Source organism: Brienomyrus brachyistius, chromosome 1 (assembly GCF_023856365.1).
Source record: "Brienomyrus brachyistius isolate T26 chromosome 1, BBRACH_0.4, whole genome shotgun sequence".
Taxonomy (NCBI): Eukaryota; Metazoa; Chordata; class Actinopteri; order Osteoglossiformes; family Mormyridae; genus Brienomyrus; species Brienomyrus brachyistius.
Window position 1 is genome coordinate 8951210 of NC_064533.1, and position 23161 is coordinate 8974370.

General features: G+C 45.0%; 2 protein-coding genes across 9 annotated transcripts in view; one reads left to right on the forward strand and one right to left on the reverse strand.

The window, feature by feature from the left end:
* Nucleotides 1-23161, forward strand: part of mgat4c (mgat4 family member C) — a 74108-nt gene that overhangs the window by 18581 nt on the left and 32366 nt on the right. The gene's annotated exons all lie outside the window — the stretch shown is intronic.
* LOC125743016 (uncharacterized) lies at nt 20992-23011 on the reverse strand. Of its 6 annotated transcripts, none has more exons than XR_007398262.1 (3): nt 22622-22679; nt 22043-22246; nt 20992-21742 (listed from the first exon to the last, which is right to left on the reverse strand). XR_007398262.1 is itself a non-coding variant. In XM_049015635.1 (3 exons), the coding sequence occupies exons 1-3, from the start codon at nt 22983-22985 to the stop codon at nt 21330-21332; spliced, it is 606 nt and encodes a 201-aa protein (XP_048871592.1). In that variant the 5' UTR covers nt 22986-23011; the 3' UTR covers nt 20992-21329. The 6 variants fall into 6 exon arrangements, 5 of the variants coding, with proteins under 5 accessions (XP_048871592.1, XP_048871588.1, XP_048871568.1 ...); XM_049015635.1 differs by lacking the exon at nt 22622-22679 and adding an exon at nt 22943-23011 and having other exon boundaries at nt 22043-22192; XM_049015631.1 differs by having other exon boundaries at nt 22043-22396; nt 22622-22697.

Genomic DNA, 23161 nt, shown 5'->3' on the forward strand with positions numbered 1-23161 from the left:
AGGGGAGGGAGGCGGGTCTTTCTGGGGAGGGCTCCAGTGTCATGCCTGCACCATTCACTCCCAAGCAGATAAAGAAAAGCAGTTTAAAAATAGGCTTCTGAGACGTTTAAGCTTGCAAACACACCATGATTAATGTCACCCCTCACATCCATACAAAAATATAACGGTGACCCACATTCCTGCCCCCCAAAACCGGGCCGCCCCTTTAAGAAAATCTGCTCGGCTCTTCGGCGTAAGCCCTGTAATGACATGTTAATTCTGTTAGATATGCCGCTTTTCTTGAAGTTTTAAAGGGGAAAACATGTATGTAAGTAATCTTACTTGGTGGGATTTAGTGGGATAGCGTCCTTCAGTCAGAATGGATATGAATGGACACAAATGGTCCTTTTTTCATATATACAGAAGGTATTGAAATTATTGTGCATTTCAGCTTTGTTTTCTTTGTGCATTTGAGTGATGATCCTTTTCTAAACCAGAACCTGACAGGTGAGGTCTTGTGGGATTGATGTGTTTGCCTATAAAATTTATGGCTAGTGTTTATGATTTAAATGATGTGTATTGGAACACAATACTAAGGGTATCCTTACCCCGAAGTGTCTTCATGCATTCATCCATTGTCATTCTGCAGTGAATACAGCAATTATTCATGGCCAAACAAGTGGCAGTTCAGCCTCTGCAGTCAAGATGGCTTCTGGTCATGTGTAGAGCCGGGTTCAAAGAGGCAGAGTGGGCTTTGTGTCTCCTGTGAGAGAGTCAGCCAACTGTTTAATACTAAAGTGCTTACCTTGTTGATCTGGCCTGTTCGACTGGCCAAGGAGAAATAACATCCATTGATTTTCAAAAGTAAAAATAAAAAGGTTTCAGATGGCTACGTAAAACATTAGGTGGCAATTCTACGTCCAGGTGCACATTTCCTGCCTTTTGGCCCATGTTTGACATATAACCACAGAATCCATCCATCCATCCGGCTTCTAACAACTTATTCTTGTCAGGATTATGAGGATGACACACTATGGTTAGAAAAAAATATTTGACTCAAAAGCTCTCAAAATGTCATTATTAAATGATTTATGTCATTATTATTTAACAGTTAAAGTACTAATTATGCTGTTTAGCTCTGTGTTTGCAGACATTGTAATGCCTGGCTATGGGTGTTTCCTTTTCTTACATTGCTGAAAATGTTTAATCAATTCCAGAAAAAAATTTAAATGCTGGTACAACTTAAGTATGGCCTGCTAGTGAAAATGAAATATTTTTTCAAAAAGTATGTACAAGCTTGTTTTACAGTTTGCAGTGAAAATATGCCGATCGGAAACACAGCTTTGAGCTGAATATAGGCAGCCATCAACGTTAGTCAGCTGGTCATTAGGGTCACACTGTGAGCCGTATTTGTGTGTCCGGAATTCTTTGTGTATTCTCTGTGAGTTTGTTACCAGGTCTGATAATGGAGTGAATTAGGCATTTAATTGTATGAACAATAATCGTGAATTTGGAGATGCGTCGACTTGTTTTGGAACTTTTAATTTTTGAAAAAAACAGAAATGATTTTCAGCTGGGGGCGGCATGGTGGTGCAGTGGTTAGCACTGTATGGGGCGGCATGGTGGTGCAGTGGTTAGCACTGTATGGGGCGGCATGGTGGTGCAGTGGTTAGCACTGTATGGGGCGGCATGGTGGTGCAGTGGTTAGCACTGTATGGGGCGGCATGGTGGTGCAGTGGTTAGCACTGTATGGGGCGGCATGGTGGTGCAGTGCTTAGCACTGGGGGCGGCATGGTGGTGCAGTGGTTAGCACTGTTGCCTCACACCTCTGGGACCTGGGTTCGAGTCTCCGCCTGGGTCACATGTGTGTGGAGTTTGCATGTTCTCCCCATGTCGTCATGGGGTTTCCTCCGGGTACTCCGGTTTCCCCCCCACAGTCCAAAAACATGCTGAGGCTAATTGGAGTTGCTAAACTGCAAAGGTGTGCATGTGTGACTGAATGCTGTGTGAGTGTTCCCTGCGATGGGCTGGCCCCCCCATCCTGGGTTGTTCCCTGCCTCGTGCCCATTGCTTCCAGGATAGGCTCCGGAACCCCCGCGACCCAGTAGGATAAGCGGTTTGGAAAATGGATGGATGGATTTTCAGCTGAGCAGTGTTCAGTTCATTGAGGTTCATTTCACTGATGATTCGTTCCATGATTTTCAGCGGATGTTTAGTTCATCTCCTAAGGTTCAGTCCATGAGTTTCAGTTCAATAAACATTCCAGAACATTTGTAATCTGCTGGTGATTCACTTTGGAGAGCTCATCACAAAAATGTTTCACACTTTTTACAACAACCAGTGAATTAATTACATTTTATTTTAGGTTGCTCATTAGCATACCATGCTGTTAAATATTCATGCACACCTCATATTCTTAAAATAAGGCTCATTATCACATTTCGCCTTGCCAGAGTTCTTTGGTGTTGTCACACAGTAAGGCAGAGTAAAACACAGTAACGAAGACATTGCATGCTGTGAGACTGAAGCATTTACTTGCTAACATATTCCTGTTTCGTTGTTGATCCAAATATTACAAGTGCGCTTAGAAAGTGTATTTTGTATTTTAATGCAACTTAATTTAATGGACTTAATTATAATGAAGCATACTTAAAGCTGAGTGCACTTATTATGAAGCATACTTGGAAGGGAGTATACTTATAATGAAGCATACTTGTAAAAGTGCATACTTATAATGAAGCTTACTTAGAGAAAAATGACTGGAATGAAGGGATGGTGTTAGGGATTGCTTTTCAATTCCTTCTGTACAGCAGAGCATATGAATGATCATTCATGCTGAGATCTAGGCTGCACTTATGAACACCCTCATGTTTGAGCGTTGTCTTCCTTAAGGACAATCTGTGGTTAACACAGAAGTCCAATGTCCAATAACAGTGTACCACTCGGGTTCAGATCGAGCAGGACATTTCTACCAATCACACCCTTCCAGGTTTCTCTGTAGTTTAAGTGTTTGTCAGTAAAACAATGAAGTCCCCAGATGGCGGTTTCCAGCATCCCATGCAAGGTCTCCAAGAAACAGGAGACTCTGGACTGGTATTCAGTGCATACGCGCAGGCAGCGGTCAGAGCCTGTCCCTTGGCTCAAAGTTGAAGGGAGACAACTCTCTCATTCACCTGGGTGATCTTGAAAGTATTGGTGTGGAACTGGGAGACTAGTGAGGTGAAAAGTGTGAGGTGATGGTCACTGTTTGGTCATGATAAAAGATATCAGTGGGATCGCATCTTCTTTATGGTCACATCTTGGCATTACATGGACCAAAGAGTCACTGCCCTTTTTCAGAAAGCTTATGATCGTTGTTTTACTTGTTTTCACATAGTATTGTATTTTTCCCTCAGTTCTGTGTCATTTTTCATTTAGCTACAGATAAACCGATTCAGAAGCCAGCGGCCATCTTGTAGTGATTGAAAGAGGCTGCAGGATGTGTGTGGCATCCTGTAGAGGCAGATTAGACGTGCTGAGCACTCATGGGGGGCCGAGTGGTGTGGCAGTGTTGTTGGGGCAGATTACAACTTGGATCAGTTCACTTCAGAGTATCTTTCCAGAAGTTACTGCATGTCCAGAACCTGACAGAGGTGCAGTTCTTCTTGTAGTTAAAACATGTGGGAAGCATTTCTGTGGGGGGGGGGGGACTTACATTTTACTGACAAAACACTTTCACTGAATTAAACATTAAATTGTTATTGAGAAAATGGCACCCTGCCTTCAGCCTGTCAACACTGTCCACGGGTCGAGAATCATAGACCGATGACATTTCAGCTGAAGGTGCTATAGGCGTCAAGAGCTTCCTGCTTCTGCTCTGTTGGTCAAATCAGTCCTGCCCCATTAAAAATGGCACCTCCCGCAGGAAGCCATGCCTCCTGTTTACACTGGCGTCTGCCAGGCTGTGTAAGCGCCCTTCTTATCTGCGCTTGAGAAAGGGACTCACCATGTCTGCGAGTCTGAGATCCCAGCGTGGCAAAACCTGCAGAAAATTAGAGCGAACATAAAAGGGTCCCAGGGGAGGGACGAGGGCTGACTGTGGACACAGCCCCCCTCCCCTCCGAAAAACACGCATTCATTCATCCGAGGCGATGAAGCCCTGGGGGGTAATAAAGAGTATTATGTCATTGAAGGGAGCATGAAATGTAGCAAGCTCTCACGAGCAGCATATGCTAAACCACAGAGAGATGCTACACCGCAGCACGCTTGCATGCAAAGCTATACTCATTCATTACTAAAGTGCAGCAGAAACATGCTAGACCGCAGCACACTTGCATGTACAGCTATAGTCATTCATTACCACAGTGCAGCGGAAACATGCTAGACCGCAGAATGCTCACTTGCACAGCTATACTCATTCATTATCAAGGTTACCAACCTTGCTTAATTGCCAGCATTCTTAATTACTGCTGCTGACATGAAAAGGGGCCTTAATTACCTCACTGGCCCCTCCCCCTTTGCAGTGAGAATCACAATGCCAACAAAGGCAGATAATTACTATGATAAATGAGATACACGTGCATCGATTTATCAGAGTAGTGTTTTTATGTATATATATATATCGTCAGGCGTTCAAGCTAAATAAAAGCACTCAGGCAGATAGAGGTCAGTGAGCCGCAGCCTCCGATAGGCTGTTTTCACACACGGACGGCCCAGGCTGAGAGACTATCATGCCAAATGCAGGCACCTCTAAAAGAAACCAAAACCCACAACAGCACAAATCAAGAAACAGAGAACATATGGTCCCAGGTACAACTGCTAGACTGTGGTCAGTGATGCAGGCAGTGTGTTCCAGCCCGGATTGCCCCCCTGAGCTAAATCCTTTTTGCATACACTAGCATAGTGGTTAAGGTATTAAGAATGTAATAGGTGCCTGCTGGTTCAAATTTCAGCAAAGTAAGTATTACTCCAGAACATATGAAGCTGTATAAGTAAGGTGTACGCTACGCTCATCGTCGGCAGTGAAGTCAGCCGTTTCCAAAATTCCGACTGTGATTTTTCAGTGTGGTTTATGGCTGTTTCACAGGGCGAACTCGCTAATGCTGGCTATCCAGGAGCTACGGTGCAACAGAGCGTGAAATCAAACTTGCCCTTTGAAATATGCGCATGAAATATGTAAATGCTTCCTTCTGTATTTAGAGGAACCCTCCTGCTCTCGTCCCCCACAACGCATCCCACCGTGAAATGCCAGCAAAACATGGCGTCACCTCCAGCTCACAGCCAGCTGGGAAATCTCCCGTTGCAGGTTCAGCCACGCTGAACGTCTTCAGACCTCGGCGACATCAGAGCAGCAGGCAGGTGGAGGATAAGGCTGTCTGGCATTGCTTTGCTCTGCAGGTTGGGCGTTGGGGGGGGGAGGGGGGGCACATTTCTCCTGCTCCTTCAGGGTTTGTCACTATTGCTCCTGCTATTGAGGAGTCCATTCTGCTTCTGCACAGAATCTGCCTGAACATATTCCTCCTCCTTCCGAGAGTGCGTGAAACGTGGTACGAAAACGATTGTTCTTGCACTTAAGGAACCACACTCACAGCACAGATTCTTACATCATGGTGCCTCTCACTAATACCGGTAATAAATCTCATAAATTCAGTCATATGTGTATTTAGATATAACCAGACCTAAATGCTGGTTGGCTGATATCTTGTCGATATTCTCATTGTGAGGATTATCCTAGAACAGCATGGAATTATGGGACTTCAAAAGAGCCTCGGAGAAAAAGAAAATACGTTAAATGTTAAAACTGCAGGAATAACATGGATAATTGTTACAACATGCATAACATTTTACGTAAAGTTAAAATAAGAATTAGAAGACATTTTTTATGGTGGTACAATTCATGACGGTGCCGTTTAAAAACTGCATACTTTAAAGCCTTTGTTCAAATGAGTATGAGAATTCATTTGCATGCAGATTAGCTGCTTTTTCCTAAACAGAATCTGTTTAGATACATATTTGCTGACATGTTGAAATCAGTGCCGTCGTTTCCCTTTGGTTTCATTCAGGAAGTGTAACTGCAGCAAGCAGACAGCTGCGAAAGTTAATTTCTCCACAATCATGTGCTTTTGCAATAGATTTCATAAGAGTTCTTTTCACTACCAGTAAGGAAATTTGCACAATAAAACATTTTTGGTGTAGATCTGACTTCCTTGTTGTTGTTCTACATCAAATGTGTTCATGTGATAATACTGTAAATCAATAAATCTTCCCATAGACACAAATGCCCTCACTGTGTTGAGTCGATAAGTGCTAATGTGCAGAATTTATGGCCGTTTTCATACAGCGTAACATAAATAAGCGTGTTTCTGACAACGCCGTTTATAAGTCCCTCTGCGAAGACACACCCATCCATTCTGGCTGTTGCTTAGCGACGGCTCCCTCCCGCCTTCCCGCCATGTGCTTTTAGGGTGGCACTGGACAGACGCGCGTCTTACCAGCTGCAGATAAGGGTTGCGAGCCCGCCTCGCTCAAAGCTAGCCGCCTGCGATTTATCAAAGCTTTTTTTGTGATTCATATACACTGTTCTGTGAGCGGCGATGCGTCAAATTGCTTTCCTTTGGGAGCAGGTTGTATTCCGAGGGTCAGGAAAGCAATGTGATTTTCACAGGGAATGCAGTGACGCCTCCCCAGGTAATCTGGGTCGGTGGGGATAGTCACAGGATTGCTGATCTTGATGTGCTCCCCATGCTTTCCAAGGTCAGGGGCCACCCATCAGAAGGGGGTGAGAAGAGCAACTCTCTGGGAGGAGCTGGGGCAGCATCTATTGCCGATCTCTGTGTGTTACAGGTTAAGGGAGCGATAACCGTTTTCTTAGTGATTTACAGACCCTGACCTGGTTCATACTGAGACTGCACAGGGGGCAGGATCTTGGATACAGGAACATAAATACAGGAACATAAATACAGGAACATACATACTGGCACTGAGCTTAAATAGATAGGAACATGGATACTGGGTTATGGGTACAGGGAAATGGCTACAGGCATCGAGCTAATATATTCAGGAACATGTGTATATGCACTGAGGTTAAGCATACAGGAACATAGATGCAGGTAAATATACAGATACAGGGACATGGATACAGGTACTGGGCTTAAACGGACAGGAACATGGATAGAGGCATTAAGCTTAAATATACAGGAGCCCGGATACAATCAATATAAATGTAATTGAATCAAATATTAAAGGGCATTGAAAGAACCATATATCAATGGAAACCCCCCTTAATTTAATACAAGTTTTTTACTCTTTTAAGTCTGAAAGAGAAGTGCGGGTGTCTTCATTAAGGGCACACAGAGCGACCAAACTGAATGCGTTTCTAGTGTCGCGGAGTAATACGCAGCATGTGTTTGTGTGTTGGTGACTAGCTCATCATTCACGACGGGGGGGCCTTTCTCTGCATCATGGCCGCAGGCAGGTAGCCCTTACATTTCAGAAGGGCATCATTCATTCTTTTCATATATAACGTTCCGAAATGAGGCGTTGAAATGGATGCCCTCTTGGGAAATTTTAAATAAGTTTAAATAACGTTTGGTTTCCCGTTAGATGAAGTCTGCTTTCTCATAGTTGCACAGCACCTGCTCCTGTGACTAATAACTTTGCCCTTCTGTAATGGCATAGGAGTGTCTCTAAGAATAGTGTATAGCATAAGGGCAAAGGGAACCGAGCGCTGTTCCGATTGCAGAAGGAGCTTGAGAGAAGGCGTTTGCAGTGCAGTTTCTGCGCAGTAAGCACGTTATGTCCAGGCACGCGGTGCTTTTCGAGAGCAGTTGACTTTATGCTCCTGGTTAAACTGCATCCGTCCTTCAGCTTTGAATTGCAGTTGAATAAAACGCAGATTAGCATTAGCTTGATCTATCAGACCCCAGAAATGCTGCCGTGTGCAGAGTAACCTGCCCCTCACCCCTCATTTATCCAGACCACTGGCTCTGGAAATGGGGGCCATTTCACCCTCACGCTCAGAGCCTGAGTTTGCATGGCTCTCATATATTCTAATTTGGTCTGTTTCAGGTAGTAGGGTTACTCTTCCCAGCTACACGGTGGTATTTCCTGGCTGGGGGAGTTGTGTGTCTTATTAAACACCGGTATAAAAACATTCCCTCAGAGCCAAATACACATCTCTGCAGTAATACACTGGTAATGGAAACTGGGGTATTTAATCATCCAAGACCGAAGATAAATAGAACACATTACTTTATATTAATGGATAATGGCTACTGGCAATTTTATTTATCAGCTCTGAAGCCAGTCCACCTTACTCATGACCTCCATGTAGAGTGGAGCAGGATTATTTTTAAGGGTTACATCTTATTTGGTCATCAAGGTGCCCATGTACAGCAGCTGTCGCAAGAAAGAGCTCTGATGCTTTAACACAATTGCACAATGTCACACTTTTCACTCTGCATGTGATGGTCTTGGCGTGTGGGGTCTTGCACTGCAGTTACTGTGTGTGGGGTCTTTGTACTGTGGTTACTCTGTGCTCGGTCCAAAAACATATCAATATCTGTGAGATAAATACACGAGATCCACTTCTCTATACTTTTGAATTTTCCTTATTTTTTGGTGCTCAGATTTTCCACATTATTGTTTAATAACACGACGGAACATGAAGGAACGATATAATAATCTCTATGTGACACATTGGAAGAGCGTGTTCCAGTGAAATAACTCGCTGACTTTGTAGTGTGTGATGTGAGTGTACTGTGCCGTGCTGTACATGCTTGGTGAAATGGTGTTCGTAGTAAAACATGGCCCAGTGAGACAGCGTTTACTTCCCATCACCAGTACCTGACTCAATAATACAGGCATTCTTAACAGCACTGAGGGGAGACTCTGCAGCTATTATGTGTAATTATGATAATTACAGAGATCAGCTGTGCTATTTTTGATGTGAAATTGTGTGGTATATGTGAGGTAGTGAGGAGGTCTGTGGTAGGTGTGAACTTCTGCTGAGTATGTGAAACGGTGTGGTAAGTGTACATTTCTGTGCCCCGGGTGTGGTGGACATAAGGGGTGTAAAAATTCAGATGTGTTTCAGGACACATATTTTCACATGTTTATGTGTGCAACCACACAACGACCACCATGTACAGACCACAATGAACAGACCGCTATTTACAGACTACCACGCATGGAGCACCATGCCCATCTCACCATTCACGGCCTATCACGGCCGGACCTCCATGCATGGAGCGCCATGCGCAGACCACCACATACAGACCACCATAAACAAACCACCATTCATCACCCACCACTTACAGACCACCATGCATGGAGCACCATGCACAGCTATTTCAGACCTATCTGCACATATGTGTTGTGGGAAGAGAAAAATCCAGCAAATGCAATAATCCTTTTAAGACCTTAATTGCTTATTCTTCCTGGCAGAGGAGAATTCTGCTAGCTGACCCACTTCATTGTAAATAGTGCTTCAGCTGAAGTGACTCCCTTAATTCTTCATTTTCCTCTTTCGCATCAGTTTGCCGTTTCCATGGACACGGTTCGGCATGTCATCTTAAAGAGGAGACAGTGAGCAACTGCATGTTTTACAGCGTCTGTGTCATATTGCGTGATTGCGTGTTGGAAACACTCAGATGGGCACCATCTCCGGCCGGTTTTAGCCACTTGATAAAACCACTTGATTGATCCCGAATTCGGTATCGTAAGAGTTCTGTTGTGCTGCAAGGCCAGTGCATAAGTGAGCTTTACTCATGATTGGAAATCCTAAGACTGCCTTAACTGCTTGTGGCTATCTGGGTATAGAAGTCGTCAGCAAACAGGCAGAACACCCCAGATTTACAGCACAAAAACACCGCCTCTCGCCAGAGCTGAAGGTCCAACGCTAGACAAATGACTTGCATTATGAGATATTTAAAAGAAGCGGAAACAGTCTGGATGGAATGATATTGAAAATGTACTGAATACAGTTAAAAACAGCGGAAAATCCTAATATCTTTTTTTTCTGAGGCCACATATCACAGTGAATCGATATGATCAAGACATGTGACATGGAGTGGCATTGATTTCGCATGGTTTTCAGCTTCAGCACAGGCCAGAGTAATAAAGTAAAAGTTAAAAGTTCTCATATTTTACGTGACTTACGGCTTTTGCTCTCTAAATGCTTTTATTGGCAGGAATAGTACTAATAACCATCGTCGTATTGGTCAGAGCTGTAACAGGGGTATTCCAGCCAGGTGAACAGAGCCCAGACAGAGCTCAAGCTGATGACTCACCCAGTGAGTGGGTGGGTAATTCCTCACTATGTACCCCAGTCATCCTGCAGTACTGCACTGTCTGCAGGGCTGATTCTAGGCTGGGGGCCAGGATTGGGTCAATTCTGGAATGCATTGATCAACTCTGATCTGAATCAGGAAATGGAACTGGAGTTGAGATTGGGAAAAAAAAAAAAACTCTGGGGAACAGAATCGGAGTTGAATTCGAACTTCAGGGAGATTTAAATTCCAACTCCAGTTCCATTTCTTGATTAAGACTGGAATTGTTCAATGCATTCCGGAATGGCCCCAACCCTGGTGGGGGCACAAGAGGAGCCATAATTCCTGCAAGGGGGCCAGCCTAATCATTAGCTAATGATATGCTTTGAATCGGTGAGTGATAGGGAAGGGGGCACTCCAGGGGCCAATCAGCTTTCAGCTGGGACCAGTGCCCCTGTGGCCCCGCCCACATATGTGCCCCTGGCTGTCTAAGGGCTGCATTTGCAGGGAATCCACAGCTCAGACTGCAAAGGCTTTGCCTTACGATGGAGCGCTGCTTTGCGCACAGGGTCCCCAAAGCGTCCCGGCCAGTGGCCGATTGATGGATGTTGTTACAAACAAGCCCTGCCTCTGCACCCATAAAACAGGGCCGACAGAACAGCGGATAGGCCCTGTAAGCAAATAAAGGTAGTAACAGATAATTACATAATTTGTGTTGCATTATTTCAGGGCCAAGAAAGTCAAGGTGACAAATTGCTGAGAGGGGCGTTGGGGACATAGATGCTTGGCTGGGAAGGCGGTCCACGTGACGGGAGCGTTTTGGGATGTAGATAATGAGGAAACCCATTAGTGAGATGCTGGAGCACTCAGCGTGAGCTGGGAAGGATGACGGACAGCTGTCGGGACAGCCACAGAGTACGGATCATATCCGCAGTCGAGTGTGAAAAGGGTTATCCGTGCTCTGGATTTATATCAGCTCTGACGCTTTCCAGGAATGTGTTTTGCTTGGCTTCTGATGTTCTGCGTCTAGCAACTATCTCACAATCTTCAGGCTTTTTTTTTGTTGTTGTTTAGATAACAAATTAGAAAAGGAATGATATGGGCGGTGACATCATCCTGGGTCGGAGTCATCAGCCACGTCATATTGCTTTTCCCAAAGGTCACTTCCGAAATCTCCTCACGCATCGCCTCTCTGTCACACGGAGCTTAAACGGGAAGAGACTGAAGCTGACTGTGTTTGAGGGATTTTACTCCAGATCCATGCTGACAGCAGGACCGCTAGTCTTACTCTTTCCAAATATGCTAAAAAAGAACGCGTTAATTATAGTCGCGGCGGTGTGTTTTGAAGATGGAGTTTAGTCTGCGTAAAGGTAAGGTGAGGTGAACTTTTGATTCCAGGGGAAATTCTCTTGCATACAGCAGCAAATTGCATAAAGTGCAGCGACACAAGCATTTTGTGTCCATCCAAGACAATAATGACAGTATTGTTCGTAATGAAGACAGTGTTGTTCAGGAAATAAATTCATATACGGTTGTCTTTGAGGGGTTATTGTGCAATTTGGGTAGCAAAAGTAGAGTAAGTAAGTAGTACAAAGAAAGTAAGTAAGCGCCCCATTCCTTCTTTTCGCGTTTATGGGTTGTCGGGATTGTTCGGTTTAATGCAGAACGAATGGCTTCAGACAGCTGGGGCATCTGCAGAGCAGAGAAAGGTCACGGATTTGATGTGTTGCTGCAAAAACATGCAGAGTGTGGGGGAATTAGCCCGAGGGCAGAAGATTTAGCATGTCCTGGGAAGTGGCTGTGAGGCAGAGAGAGCCAGCTTATGTGGGGTTAGGGTCACGGCTTTAAAGGCAACTGTATGGTGTGTGTGTGTAGGCACTCTGTCTGGGCAGAAGTGAATGATCAGGATGCAGAAGAGGAGCACTGCTTCAGATGTTACTGCGGGATGCTAAAATAGAAGCAGTTTATTGTGTTTGCGGTTTCTTTCACACACCTACAAATTATGCATCCTCTAAGCTGCTTTGGTGTTTTATAAAATGTAGAAAACAGAAACAATTGCTCCTGTTTTCCGCTAAAGTTATTCGTTGTGTTCCAATAAAGATCACCTATTAAGGTTCTTTTCATTCAGATTTGTCTGAATGGAGTTAAATTAGGCACTTCTATTGTTTTTTTTAATAGTAGGCAAGTTGATTTGCATTTTATTAAAATGGATTTTCTTTTCGAGGAAGTAGTACTTGCTAATATATAAAAGGTAAAAGGTGCGTAAAACTGGGCCATCTCCTTTCTGCTGTTCATCCAGATGTATGATGGGAATTCATCTTCTCCGGCCACTTTAAAGTAACACAGTGACAAATCAGAGCAGGGGAATCGATGGAAATGCGCCTCTGAATGATAAACTGGCCTTTCTGTAAAAAATCAATCGCAATTCCTCCCCGGCTGATGTGCACAAAACTTTGATCCTTGGCTGTATTTCTGACAGCCAATTAAGTCCCTGTTCCTAACAGAACCTGAACGCCGCGGTGCAGGTGTGTGGTTCTGTTCTCTTTGTGTTAAGGTGTAGGAAAGACCACCCCAGGGGTGTCCATATCAATTTCGTCCCCATCACTGGCAGCACAGAACGCCTCCTCGCTGTCGCTCCCCATGACAGTTTGTGGTACGGCTGATAATCCTTCTGTGCTGCCCGAGGTCCATGTCAGCAGAGCGCGCAGCCCTAACCTGACCTTCCAGGCAGGAAGGAGCCGACCCGATGCCCCCTATCTCACAATAACGCGATGAGACGCTTGTTTTACAGGCAGGTCTTTTCTGTGAATGTGCATCACACATCACCTGTCAGCAGGCAGATTCGATAATCGGCATCACCCAGTCCTGGGGGGGCGTAGTGCCTGTTCCGGCTGGGGGGCGTGGTCGGTGCATCGTCGGTGTCTCCCATCTGCACATTAAAACGACAGCTCATGATTTTAAGAAAGGGGAGGGGCAATGCCTTAGCTAGCCAGTTAGGATACACATCTCCATCTCCACGATAAAGGGTAAAGGACTCTTAGCGTTATTTGGTTACTATTGAAATATTGATTTATTATTAGTTTTACATTTAAATCGTTGTTCATGTGTTCCAGCCAAGCTGAGGAAAGGAGCCCAAAAGGTGCATTTTTTAGTGATTCTATCTAACGTCTCTGCTTTTGCTGTTAAACGTAACCGCAGTTGCTGTATACAGTGGGGCAAAAACGCATTTAGTCAGCCACCAGTTGTGCAAGTTCTCCCACTTAAAAAGATGAGAGAGGCCTGTAATTTTCACCATAGGTTTACCTCAACTATGAGAGACAAAATGAGGAAAAGAAATCCAGATAATCACACTGACTGAATTTTAAAGAATTTATATGCAAAGTATGGTGGAAAATAAGTATTTGGTCACCTACAAACAAGCAAGATTTCTTGTTCTCACAGACCTGTATCGTCTTCTGTAAGAGGCTCCTCTGTCCTCCACTCGTCACCTGTATTAATGGCACCTGTCTGAACTCGTTAGCAGTATAAAAGACACCTGTCCACAACCTCAAACAGTCGTACTCCAAACTCCACTATGGCCAAGACCAAAGAGCTGTCGAAGGACACCAGAAACAAAATTGTAGACCTGCACCAGGCTGGGAAGAGTGAATCTGCAATAGGTAAGCAGCTTGGTGTGAAGAAATCAACTGTGGGAGCAATTATTAGAAAATGGAAGACATACAGCACCACTGATAATTTCCCTCGATCTGGGGCTCCACGCAAGATCTCACCCCGTGGGGTCAGAATGATCACAACAACGGTGAGCAGAAATCCCAGAACCACAGAGGGGGACCTAGTGAATGACCTGCAGAGAGCTGGGACCAAAGTAACAAAGGCCACCATCAGTAACACACTACGCCGCCAGGGACTCAGATCATGCAGTGCCAGACATGTCCCCCCGCTTAAGCCAGTACATATGCAAGCCCATCTGAAGTTTGCTAGAGAGCATTTGGATGATCCAGAAGAGGATTGGGAGAATGTCATACGGTCAGATGAAACCAAAATAGAACTTTTTGGTAAAAACGCTACTCGTAGTGTTTGGAGGAGAGAGAATGCTGAGATGCATCCAAAGAACACCATACCTACTGTAAAGCATGGGGGTGCAAACATCATGCTTTGGGGCTGTTTTTCCACAAAGGGACCAGGACGACTGGTCCGTGTAAAGGAAAGAATGAACGGGGCCATGTATCGTCAGACTTTGAGTGAAAACCTCCTTCCATCAGCAAGGGCATTGAAGATGAAACGTGGCTGGGTCTTTCAGCATGACAATGATCCCAAACACGCCGCCCCGGTAACGAAGGAGTGGCTTCGTAAGAAGCATTTCAAGGTCCTGGAGTCTCCAGATCTCAACCCCATAGAAAATCTTTGGAGGGAGTTAAGTCCGTGTTGCCCAGCGACAGCCCCGAAACATCACTGCTCTAGAGGAGGTCTGCATGGAGGAATGGGCCAAAATACCAGCAACAGTGGGTGACAACCTTGTGAAGACTTACAGAAGACGTTTCACCTCTGTCTTTGCCAACAAAGGTTTCATTGCAAAGTATTGAGATGGACTTTTGTTATTGACCAAATACTTATCTTCCACCATACTTTGCAAATAAATTCTTTAAAATTCAGTCAATGTGATTATCTGGATTTATTTGTCTCATTTTGTCTCTCATAGTTGAGGTATACCTATGGTGAAAATTACAGGCCTCTCATCTTTTTAAGTGGGAGAACTTGCACAACTGGTGGCTGACTAAATACTTTTTTGCCCCACTGTATTATATGCACTTAATATAAGCATATATTTTCAGAAATAACTGCATTTCCCACAAAACAGATTAAGATGAGCAGTTAGAAGATGGATGGATAAATACATTTTATAAAATGTATTCCCTTTTTAAATTATTTTACGAGGTCATTAACATCAATCAGTGTATAATACCAACGCTAGCATTTATATCGCTCATTTACATTGTATGATTTTTAAAATGACATACTGGGGGTTATAAGCATATAAGGAGCTATTTCTAAAACTGCAAAAAAATTATATTATAAAAACAATAAAGTTCTGTTATTAAAACCGGTCAGTCGTGACTTGATGGCTAAATAGATGTTAAGTTGAACTGACATGCTTAGTAACCAAATGATGACTTTAATATCTCATCCACTCGTTTTTATCTCTGACATCATATAGGAAAAGATCAGCTTTAGGCAAGAATAAACCTGCAGGTGATAAAACATGCATATTGTCAGCGCAGAACATATTTCAGCAATTTCACAGTGCTTCCTATTAATACTGGTCACATCGTCCCCATCCCCAGAAATGTCAGTGTGGTGTTACAGACTTCCCAGAGGCAAGTTCGCAGATTAATTAAAAGTTTAATCACTTCATACTGTAAAAAGAGACGATGATACTTGGTGACTTGGGCGAGTTTGCATTTAATATTCATTCCTTCCTCTGATTTTATACTACTGAAATGCATTATTTACATCGGGGGGGAGGTCAATCTTATCCGCAAAGAGCTGGTGTGTTTGCTGGATTTTGGGATAACCTTTAGGTCGGCTGTTCAAACGCAGGTGTGAGGGCTCTTCAGCCAATCAGTCCTCTAATTAGGGAGGTGCAGCGACAACCCGCACACACAGCGGCCCTTTCTGGATAAGACTGCCCACCCCTGATTTACATGTTATTCATGCATATGAAAGAGCTACAATCTAAGTTAAAACCTACTCCTTTTGTCTCAGTTTTAAATCAGCAATCAAGATTTGTACTCGACCTTTTAATTGCGTTTGTTCCTTTGGAGCGGAAGACCACAGGCGGACGTTCTGTAGAAGTGACGTAGTAAGTTCTGTCTATACTCAAAGCCTTACTTGCTTTCTCGTGACCATACTGAGCATTTACTCAGCTGATTCATGCCTCTTCTCCGATGACAATACTCAGCATTTTCTCATGTGTTTCATGCTCTTCCCCAGATCAATATACCCAGCACTATACTTCTTTGATTACTATACTCAGCACTATACTTCTTTGATCACTATACTCAGCACTATACTTCTTTGATCACTATACTCAGCACTATACTTCTCTGATTACTTTGCTATTTTACAGGTCTATTCACGGCGCTGCCTGGTTCACTCTCAAGTTGGATGAGATGCTTTTGGAGCAGGAACTATGCCGATTTCTGTATGAGAGCTTCATTGGCTCAGAGGGAATGTCTCTCTGACCTGATTTTCAGATGCTGTGCCCTACATATATCATGCCCTGTTCTTTGACAGTCCGCAGGCCTTTTCGGGGTTCTGTAAGAGCCGAGGTCCTTAAAAGCCAGTCTTGCCTCTTCGAACAGGAAGGCATTGCTTTTCATTCATTCGCATCCTTCTTATGAATTGTCGACCTATTATAAATGTTCGGGTTTTTGCAGACAAAATGTCAGATTTTTGTTGCACCATATAAATTTTATGAGATGCAATATTATATATGTAGCCCCATTCAGCATAATATCAGTCCTGGGCCACGGTCGGTGTACACTTTGTACATTATACATCACAGCCCCAGTGCTGCTCCCCTCTGAAACACAGTCAGCTTAATTTTTCAGTGTCAGTCAGCAATACAATTTCCTGAATGAAGTAAGAAGAAGAGGAATACTACACTGAGACCTGCATGGGAAATCTCATTTGGAATTGTATTGTTGTTGTTAATAATAATAATAAGAAGAAGAAACCCAAATTGATATTATCTCAGAAAATATTATACACTCAGTTTGGCAAAGTGCTGAGTACTTAGGTATAAGTATTCAGAGTAACATGTGCCTGGATTTCAGAAACGCTCCACACATTTCCCTGGTCATACTGTTCCAGATACCGCCGATCTTCCAGCTTGCCGATATGTGGCTCTGCAAACTGGACTTTAATGCTGAGAACATGAGGAGTGTGGAGGACGCAGGATGTATCCCCAGCATCCTGCGGCCTGGAAGGCAGAGAGCATCGCCTGTCAGCTCGGGGTGATGGTCTGAGCTTTTCTCCAGCATGCTAAGTTCTCCGTCAAGGAGGCCGGAGAAGCCGCCCGCTTGCCTCTTCTGCAGGAGCCGCTTCTCTTTGCCCGGTGACCCCACGAGTGATAATAAGATCAAACATCTGATGATATACGTGTGACAGAGCCGGCGTTTTCTGGCAGGACCCCGCAGGATCAAGGGGGTGAACACTCTGGCGATCGTCTTGACCTGCTTATATGAAACCTACATTGGGGAGTTTGAACGGGGAGGGTCAGAGGTCAGTGGTGCTCACCGGCACGCGGCCCACGCTGGATGTCCTCAGCATTGCCACTCTGAGAATTTGCATCCACTCTAAATCGGTTTGACAGGAAAAAATGCAGCGTGGCATTTCCTGATGCCCCGGGTACTTTTTCTGAATAATGAATAAACCTGGAACTTGTTATATCCCTTAAAGATCAAGTCCCAGGAAGTGTGACAAACTCACCCGGTGGCTTAAAGAGAAGCACTGCCGATTTCACCAAAGGTAAACACGCACTGGATGGAATTCAAATAAAAATGAATTAAATATAGTGTGTATATTTAGCTGAGGCTTCTTTCTGTGAGCAGGAAACACGCGGTGCTCTTGTCGCCCTTTTGGTGGCTTATTTTAGCAACGTGCAAATACAGTAAATGACCTCTCTGCAGGCAAAAGGACAGGAACGGGTTTTGAGCCAGGAATCTGGCTGGAATTGTGCGGCGAGCAGGCGTGCTGTGGCCTGCCAAGGGCTGATCCTGTGCGTCCTGCTCTATCGTGCATCAAAACATTCGTTTGCCTTTGGGACAGTTACATCTGAGGCTCATTATCACTGCTGGGTGATTGAGTGTTAGCTGCTTGCTAAATAGATACAATGTAAATATTATTTAAAAAATCAGAAGGCTCCTCTCTCTATGGATTGGATTTCTTGACTCATCTTTTGTCTTTCTGGTGACAATATAACGGCATCCTTTTTGTTGCATCACTTCGTGCAAGCTTTCGCCAGCCTGCCTGGCGGTCGCCATTCTATCACCTGGCCAGTAGAGGGTATCAGCAAGCTCACCAAGCTTGTACCTGCGTATGGCGTCGGCTTGGATGGTTATGGTGGGAAGTCGGATTTTACAAATATAACCTGATACCAAAGCCTGTATCAGTGTATAGCAAAAGGTGCATATATTCTCTTCATGATGACTTAACTGGATGCAGTAAAAACCACTTCGAAGAAAATGTATGAGTACACTTTGTGTTTGTGTATTATGGGCTTATTTGTGTATTTAGCTGTAAAATCTGAACCCTGAAGCCCATTATATTCAATATATTATTTATATTTAAAATGCAACATAATTTTTGTGTTCTATGCGATGTATTCCCATATTAGGCAGTTTTATCCTTGCTTTGTACTGGCCCGGCACAGAATGCTCGGCTGTGCTTTTCGTCTGTTGCTTAATGCACTTATTATCTCTGCTGACCTCTTCGTCTCTCTGGAGGAAAGTGCCTGCCAGATAAGTCATTTCAGATGTAAAAGCGCATTTGTAAGAGGTCCTTTCTTGCCAAATGACTGAATAATATGCATAAAAACATACTGTTTAAAGGTACTGTCCGTATTGCATCTAGTGTGAGATTTGTTGAAGCCAAAGGCCTGAAAGGTTTCGAGGCAGCTGTTTATTTTTAATGGTGCTGTGTGTGTGTGTGTGTGTGTGTGCGTGTGTGTGTGTGTGTGTGAGAGAGAGAGAGAGAGAGAGAGAGAGAGAGAGGGAGCAGACGCGTGTCACTTCCTGGCTGCACAGGAAGATAATGCGGAGAAGAAGCAGCTAAAATGCTTGTTCGACCCGAATGTAAAGCAGCTTCCAGTGAAGCGTGTCGTGTCACCGCTCCTCAAACAGGGACGCACACAACAAACATGGCTTCAGAAATTATAGTCTGACTATTTTTTTGGAAATGGTTCCTTTCAGCAGACCTGTTATTCCGTGAATTTCCTGGAGCGATGAAACTCGGGTGTATGCATTTCTGAGATCAATGCTAGCTGTAAAATCTGGTCTTATGGACTCACAGAACAAACATGGCTTCAGAAATTATAGTCTGACTATTTTTTGGAAATGGTTCCTTTCAGCCGACCTGTTATTTGAAGAATTTCCTGGAGCGATGAAACTGAGGTCTCTGCATTTCTCAGATCAATGCTGTCGCTCAGGGCAGATAGAACCTTATATTTGCTTTGGATGTCCTATTCTTCTGTGTCCTTAGGATGTCTTGCTCTTTGTTTCCTGTGTCCTTTGGGTGTCTTTGGGTGTTTATCAATACCCAGAATGTTCTCGTGGTCTTGGCAAGAGCAGTCTTGCTAACTTGCCTTCCAGAAACGAACTTGGAATGCAATGAATCATGAGATTTTTCTCATTAGCGAGGATGCACCCGATGCATCCTTGATGTTTGCGCCGGGGCAGGAACGACAACCGAGGATTTTTTTTTTACCATACTCTGTACTTCAGTTCATGAGTAATTCTGTTCTTGTACTTCAAAGTGGGAAAATAACTTCAGATCGGTATGCAAGAACACAAGAATGGTCAAGTGCACATATTGACAACATCTCTAGTTTTCTGCATCTTCTACTCTTCGTTCCCTGTGTCCTTTGGGCATATTTCTCTTCTCTTTCTGAGTTCTTTGGTTGACTTGCACATTGTTTTCTCTTCAGTTAAGTCTTCAAACCTTAAAAATCCATGTTTCTACATAAAAAGCAGGATGTGCTGTAGGTCTATAGAGTTTTGTTGGTAAGATATGTTAAATATTTAATTGCTTTTGCATAAAACATTAGACCAGTCAACTGCTGGGAGTGACACCCGATTTTCTTCAATTCCAGACATTTTAGCAACATTATTGTGAAATGGAAAAGCCAGTAGGTAGGAACTGGAGTGTTACAAATGATAGCGGCTCTTGCAGTGAAAACTGGAGCATAGACGTTATATAGCTGCAGCTGGCTGAGCAGAATTTTGATGTGGATCGACATTAAAAATTCATCCAAACAGCTGCTCTTTTCAGAGAACGGCCCCAGCCACAGTGCGCACGCCGATCCCCGATTGCGTGTTTGCCAACTGCTTCCCAAACCATTTCAGCCTGTTCCTGATGCCCATCTAGAACCTTTTATAAGGCACTGGAAGTAATGGTGGCTTCTTGTGGCACTTTCGGACGAGCCCTTTCCCGTCTTTCTCAGGGTGAAATATGTTAAAACACTGTCATCGTGAGAAGGGACAATGATGGCCTGCAGGCTTGCCAGGTGGCAGCAGGTGGGAGTGACGGCGTGCAGCTTTAGGGAGGACATCTTCTGCATAGTGACCTCAGCCTAAGTCCTAGCTGTGGCAGAAAGCCATGTTCAGGACCCCGTCTTGGTCCTTCTGAAATCCAGAGGTCCTATGTGCAGATTCATGATGGTAAGTGTGTTGTGGGTGAATGTTAGCATGCATCTTTGGCTTTACAGCCCATCACTGTCAGGCTACAGGAAAACACCCCCAGGTGATGAGGAGGTGGACTGATAGAGATGGAGTGAATTTGGGGGAGGGGTGTGTGTATATATATATATGTCTCTCTTTAACGGCAGTCATGAACGTCCTCTATAACACCACGGGTCAGCAAAAGGCCCCGTTACGTTATAAATCTCGGGCAGCACGCCACGGTCTTAAATCCATTTGCAAGATGATTCCTAGACATTCAGAAGGATATCAAGGATACATTTCCATTAAAATGATATTTTGTTGAGTTTATTACATATCATCCATAGGCAACAGTCCCAGAGCTGAACAAAGAAGACATGGTTGCTAGGCAACAAAACCCCATTCTCAGCGGAGGTAGTATATATGGGAGAGAGGCCTGTATGCTAGCTGAACATCTGCAAACATGAACAGCGCTAGTTAGCCATGTTTCTTATCCATATTTATTCTGCCTTTTGCTTGAGCTCCAGGGGAATCGGGGTCCTGCCCTCCCCCACTGGACTGCTTTCAGTGAGGAGCCAGGTGGTCTGGGTCATCTCCATCTTTGTCTTGAGGTTCCCAGTGCATCGTCAATAACCGAGCTCATTTCCATACCTGCAGACCCACGTTAGGGAGCCTTGGAGGAGGTGAGCATGGCGAATGAGAGCAGCTCATTCCTGTTTTTGTGTGTTTGCCTTAAGTGTACACTGACATTGCTCACCCTCAGGTTCACCAGGGCCGTCTTGTTATTACATATTGTACATAAGGGCTGACTAAATAGAGCAATCAGTGAGGGAGAATCAGGTAGGACATTGTAATAAGTCTCACTCATTATAAAGTGGTTTAGTATTATATGAATAATAATGATGGCTACCAGGGGCAGAAAGAGGCCTGTGGATCCCAGGCGGGATGAATGAGTGAAAACGAGCTCCATGGGGCAGATTCCTACCAGGGGCAGAAACAGGCCTGTGGATCCCAGCCGGGATGAATGAGTGAAAACGAGCTCCATGGGGCAGATACCTACCAGGGGCAGAAACAGGCCTGTGGATCCCAGCCGGGATGAATGAGTGAAAACGAGCTCCATGGGGCAGATTCCTACCAGGGGCAGAAACAGGCCTGTGGATCCCAGCCGGGATGAATGAGTGAAAACGAGCTCCATGGGGCAGATACCTACCAGGGGCAGAAAGAGGCCTGTGGATCCCAGCCGGGATGAATGAGTGAAAACGAGCTCCATGGGGCAGATACCTACCAGGGGCAGAAAGAGGCCTGTGGATCCCAGCCGGGATGAATGAGTGAAAACGAGCTCCATGGGGCAGATACCTACCAGGGGTAGAAACAGACCTGTGGATCCCAGCCGGGATGAATGAGTGAAAACGAGCTCCATGGGGCAGATACCTACCAGGGGCAGAAACAGGCCTGTGGATCCCAGCCGGGATGAATGAGTGAAAACGAGCTCCATGGGGCAGATACCTACCAGGGGCAGAAACAGGCCTGTGGATCCCAGCCGGGATGAATGAGTGAAAACGAGCTCCATGGGGCAGATACCTACCAGGGGTAGAAACAGACCTGTGGATCCCAGCCGGGATGAATGAGTGAAAACGAGCTCCATGGGGCAGATACCTACCAGGGGCAGAAAGAGGCCTGTGGATCCCAGCCGGGATGAATGAGTGAAAACGAGCTCCATGGGGCAGATACCTACCAGGGGCAGAAAGAGGCCTGTGGATCCCAGCCGGGATGAATGAGTGAAAACGAGCTCCATGGGGCAGATACCTACCAGGGGCAGAAAGAGGCCTGTGGATCCCAGGCGGGATGAATGAGTGAAAACGAGCTCCATGGGGCAGATACCTACCAGGGGCAGAAAGAGGCCTGTGGATCCCAGGCGGGATGAATGAGTGAAAACGAGCTCCATGGGGCAGATACCTACCAGGGGCAGAAACAGGCCTGTGGATCCCAGCCGGGATGAATGAGTGAAAACGAGCTCCATGGGGCAGATACCTACCAGGGGTAGAAACAGACCTGTGGATCCCAGCCGGGATGAATGAGTGAAAACGAGCTCCATGGGGCAGATACTTACCAGGGGCAGAAACAGGCCTGTGGATCCCAGCCGGGATGAATGAGTGAAAACGAGCTCCATGGGGCAGATTCCTACCAGGGGCAGAAACAGGCCTGTGGATCCCAGCCGGGATGAATGAGTGAAAACGAGCTCCATGGGGCAGATACCTACCAGGGGTAGAAACAGACCTGTGGATCCCAGCCGGGATGAATGAGTGAAAACGAGCTCCATGGGGCAGATACCTACCAGGGGCAGAAACAGGCCAGTGGATAGCTTATGCAACCAGAGGAAATTCCAGTATGTCAGGCTTCCCTAGCTGCTTAGGCAGTGAGATGAGGGGTAATGAAAAAGCATCCTTACCTTTCAGCATCTTTCATTGAGCTGCCAAAAAGCCTAAAGCGCAGTGG

Coding starts and splice junctions, on each gene's coding strand:
- LOC125743016 (XM_049015601.1), bottom strand. CDS start 22,610: ATGGAGCTCGTTTTCACTCATTCATCCCGCCTGGGATCCACAGGCCTC. Junction 21,743..22,042: donor ATCCCGGCTGGGATCCACAG/GTCTGTTTCTAC, acceptor TGGGATCCACAG/GCCTGTTTCTGCCCCTGGTA.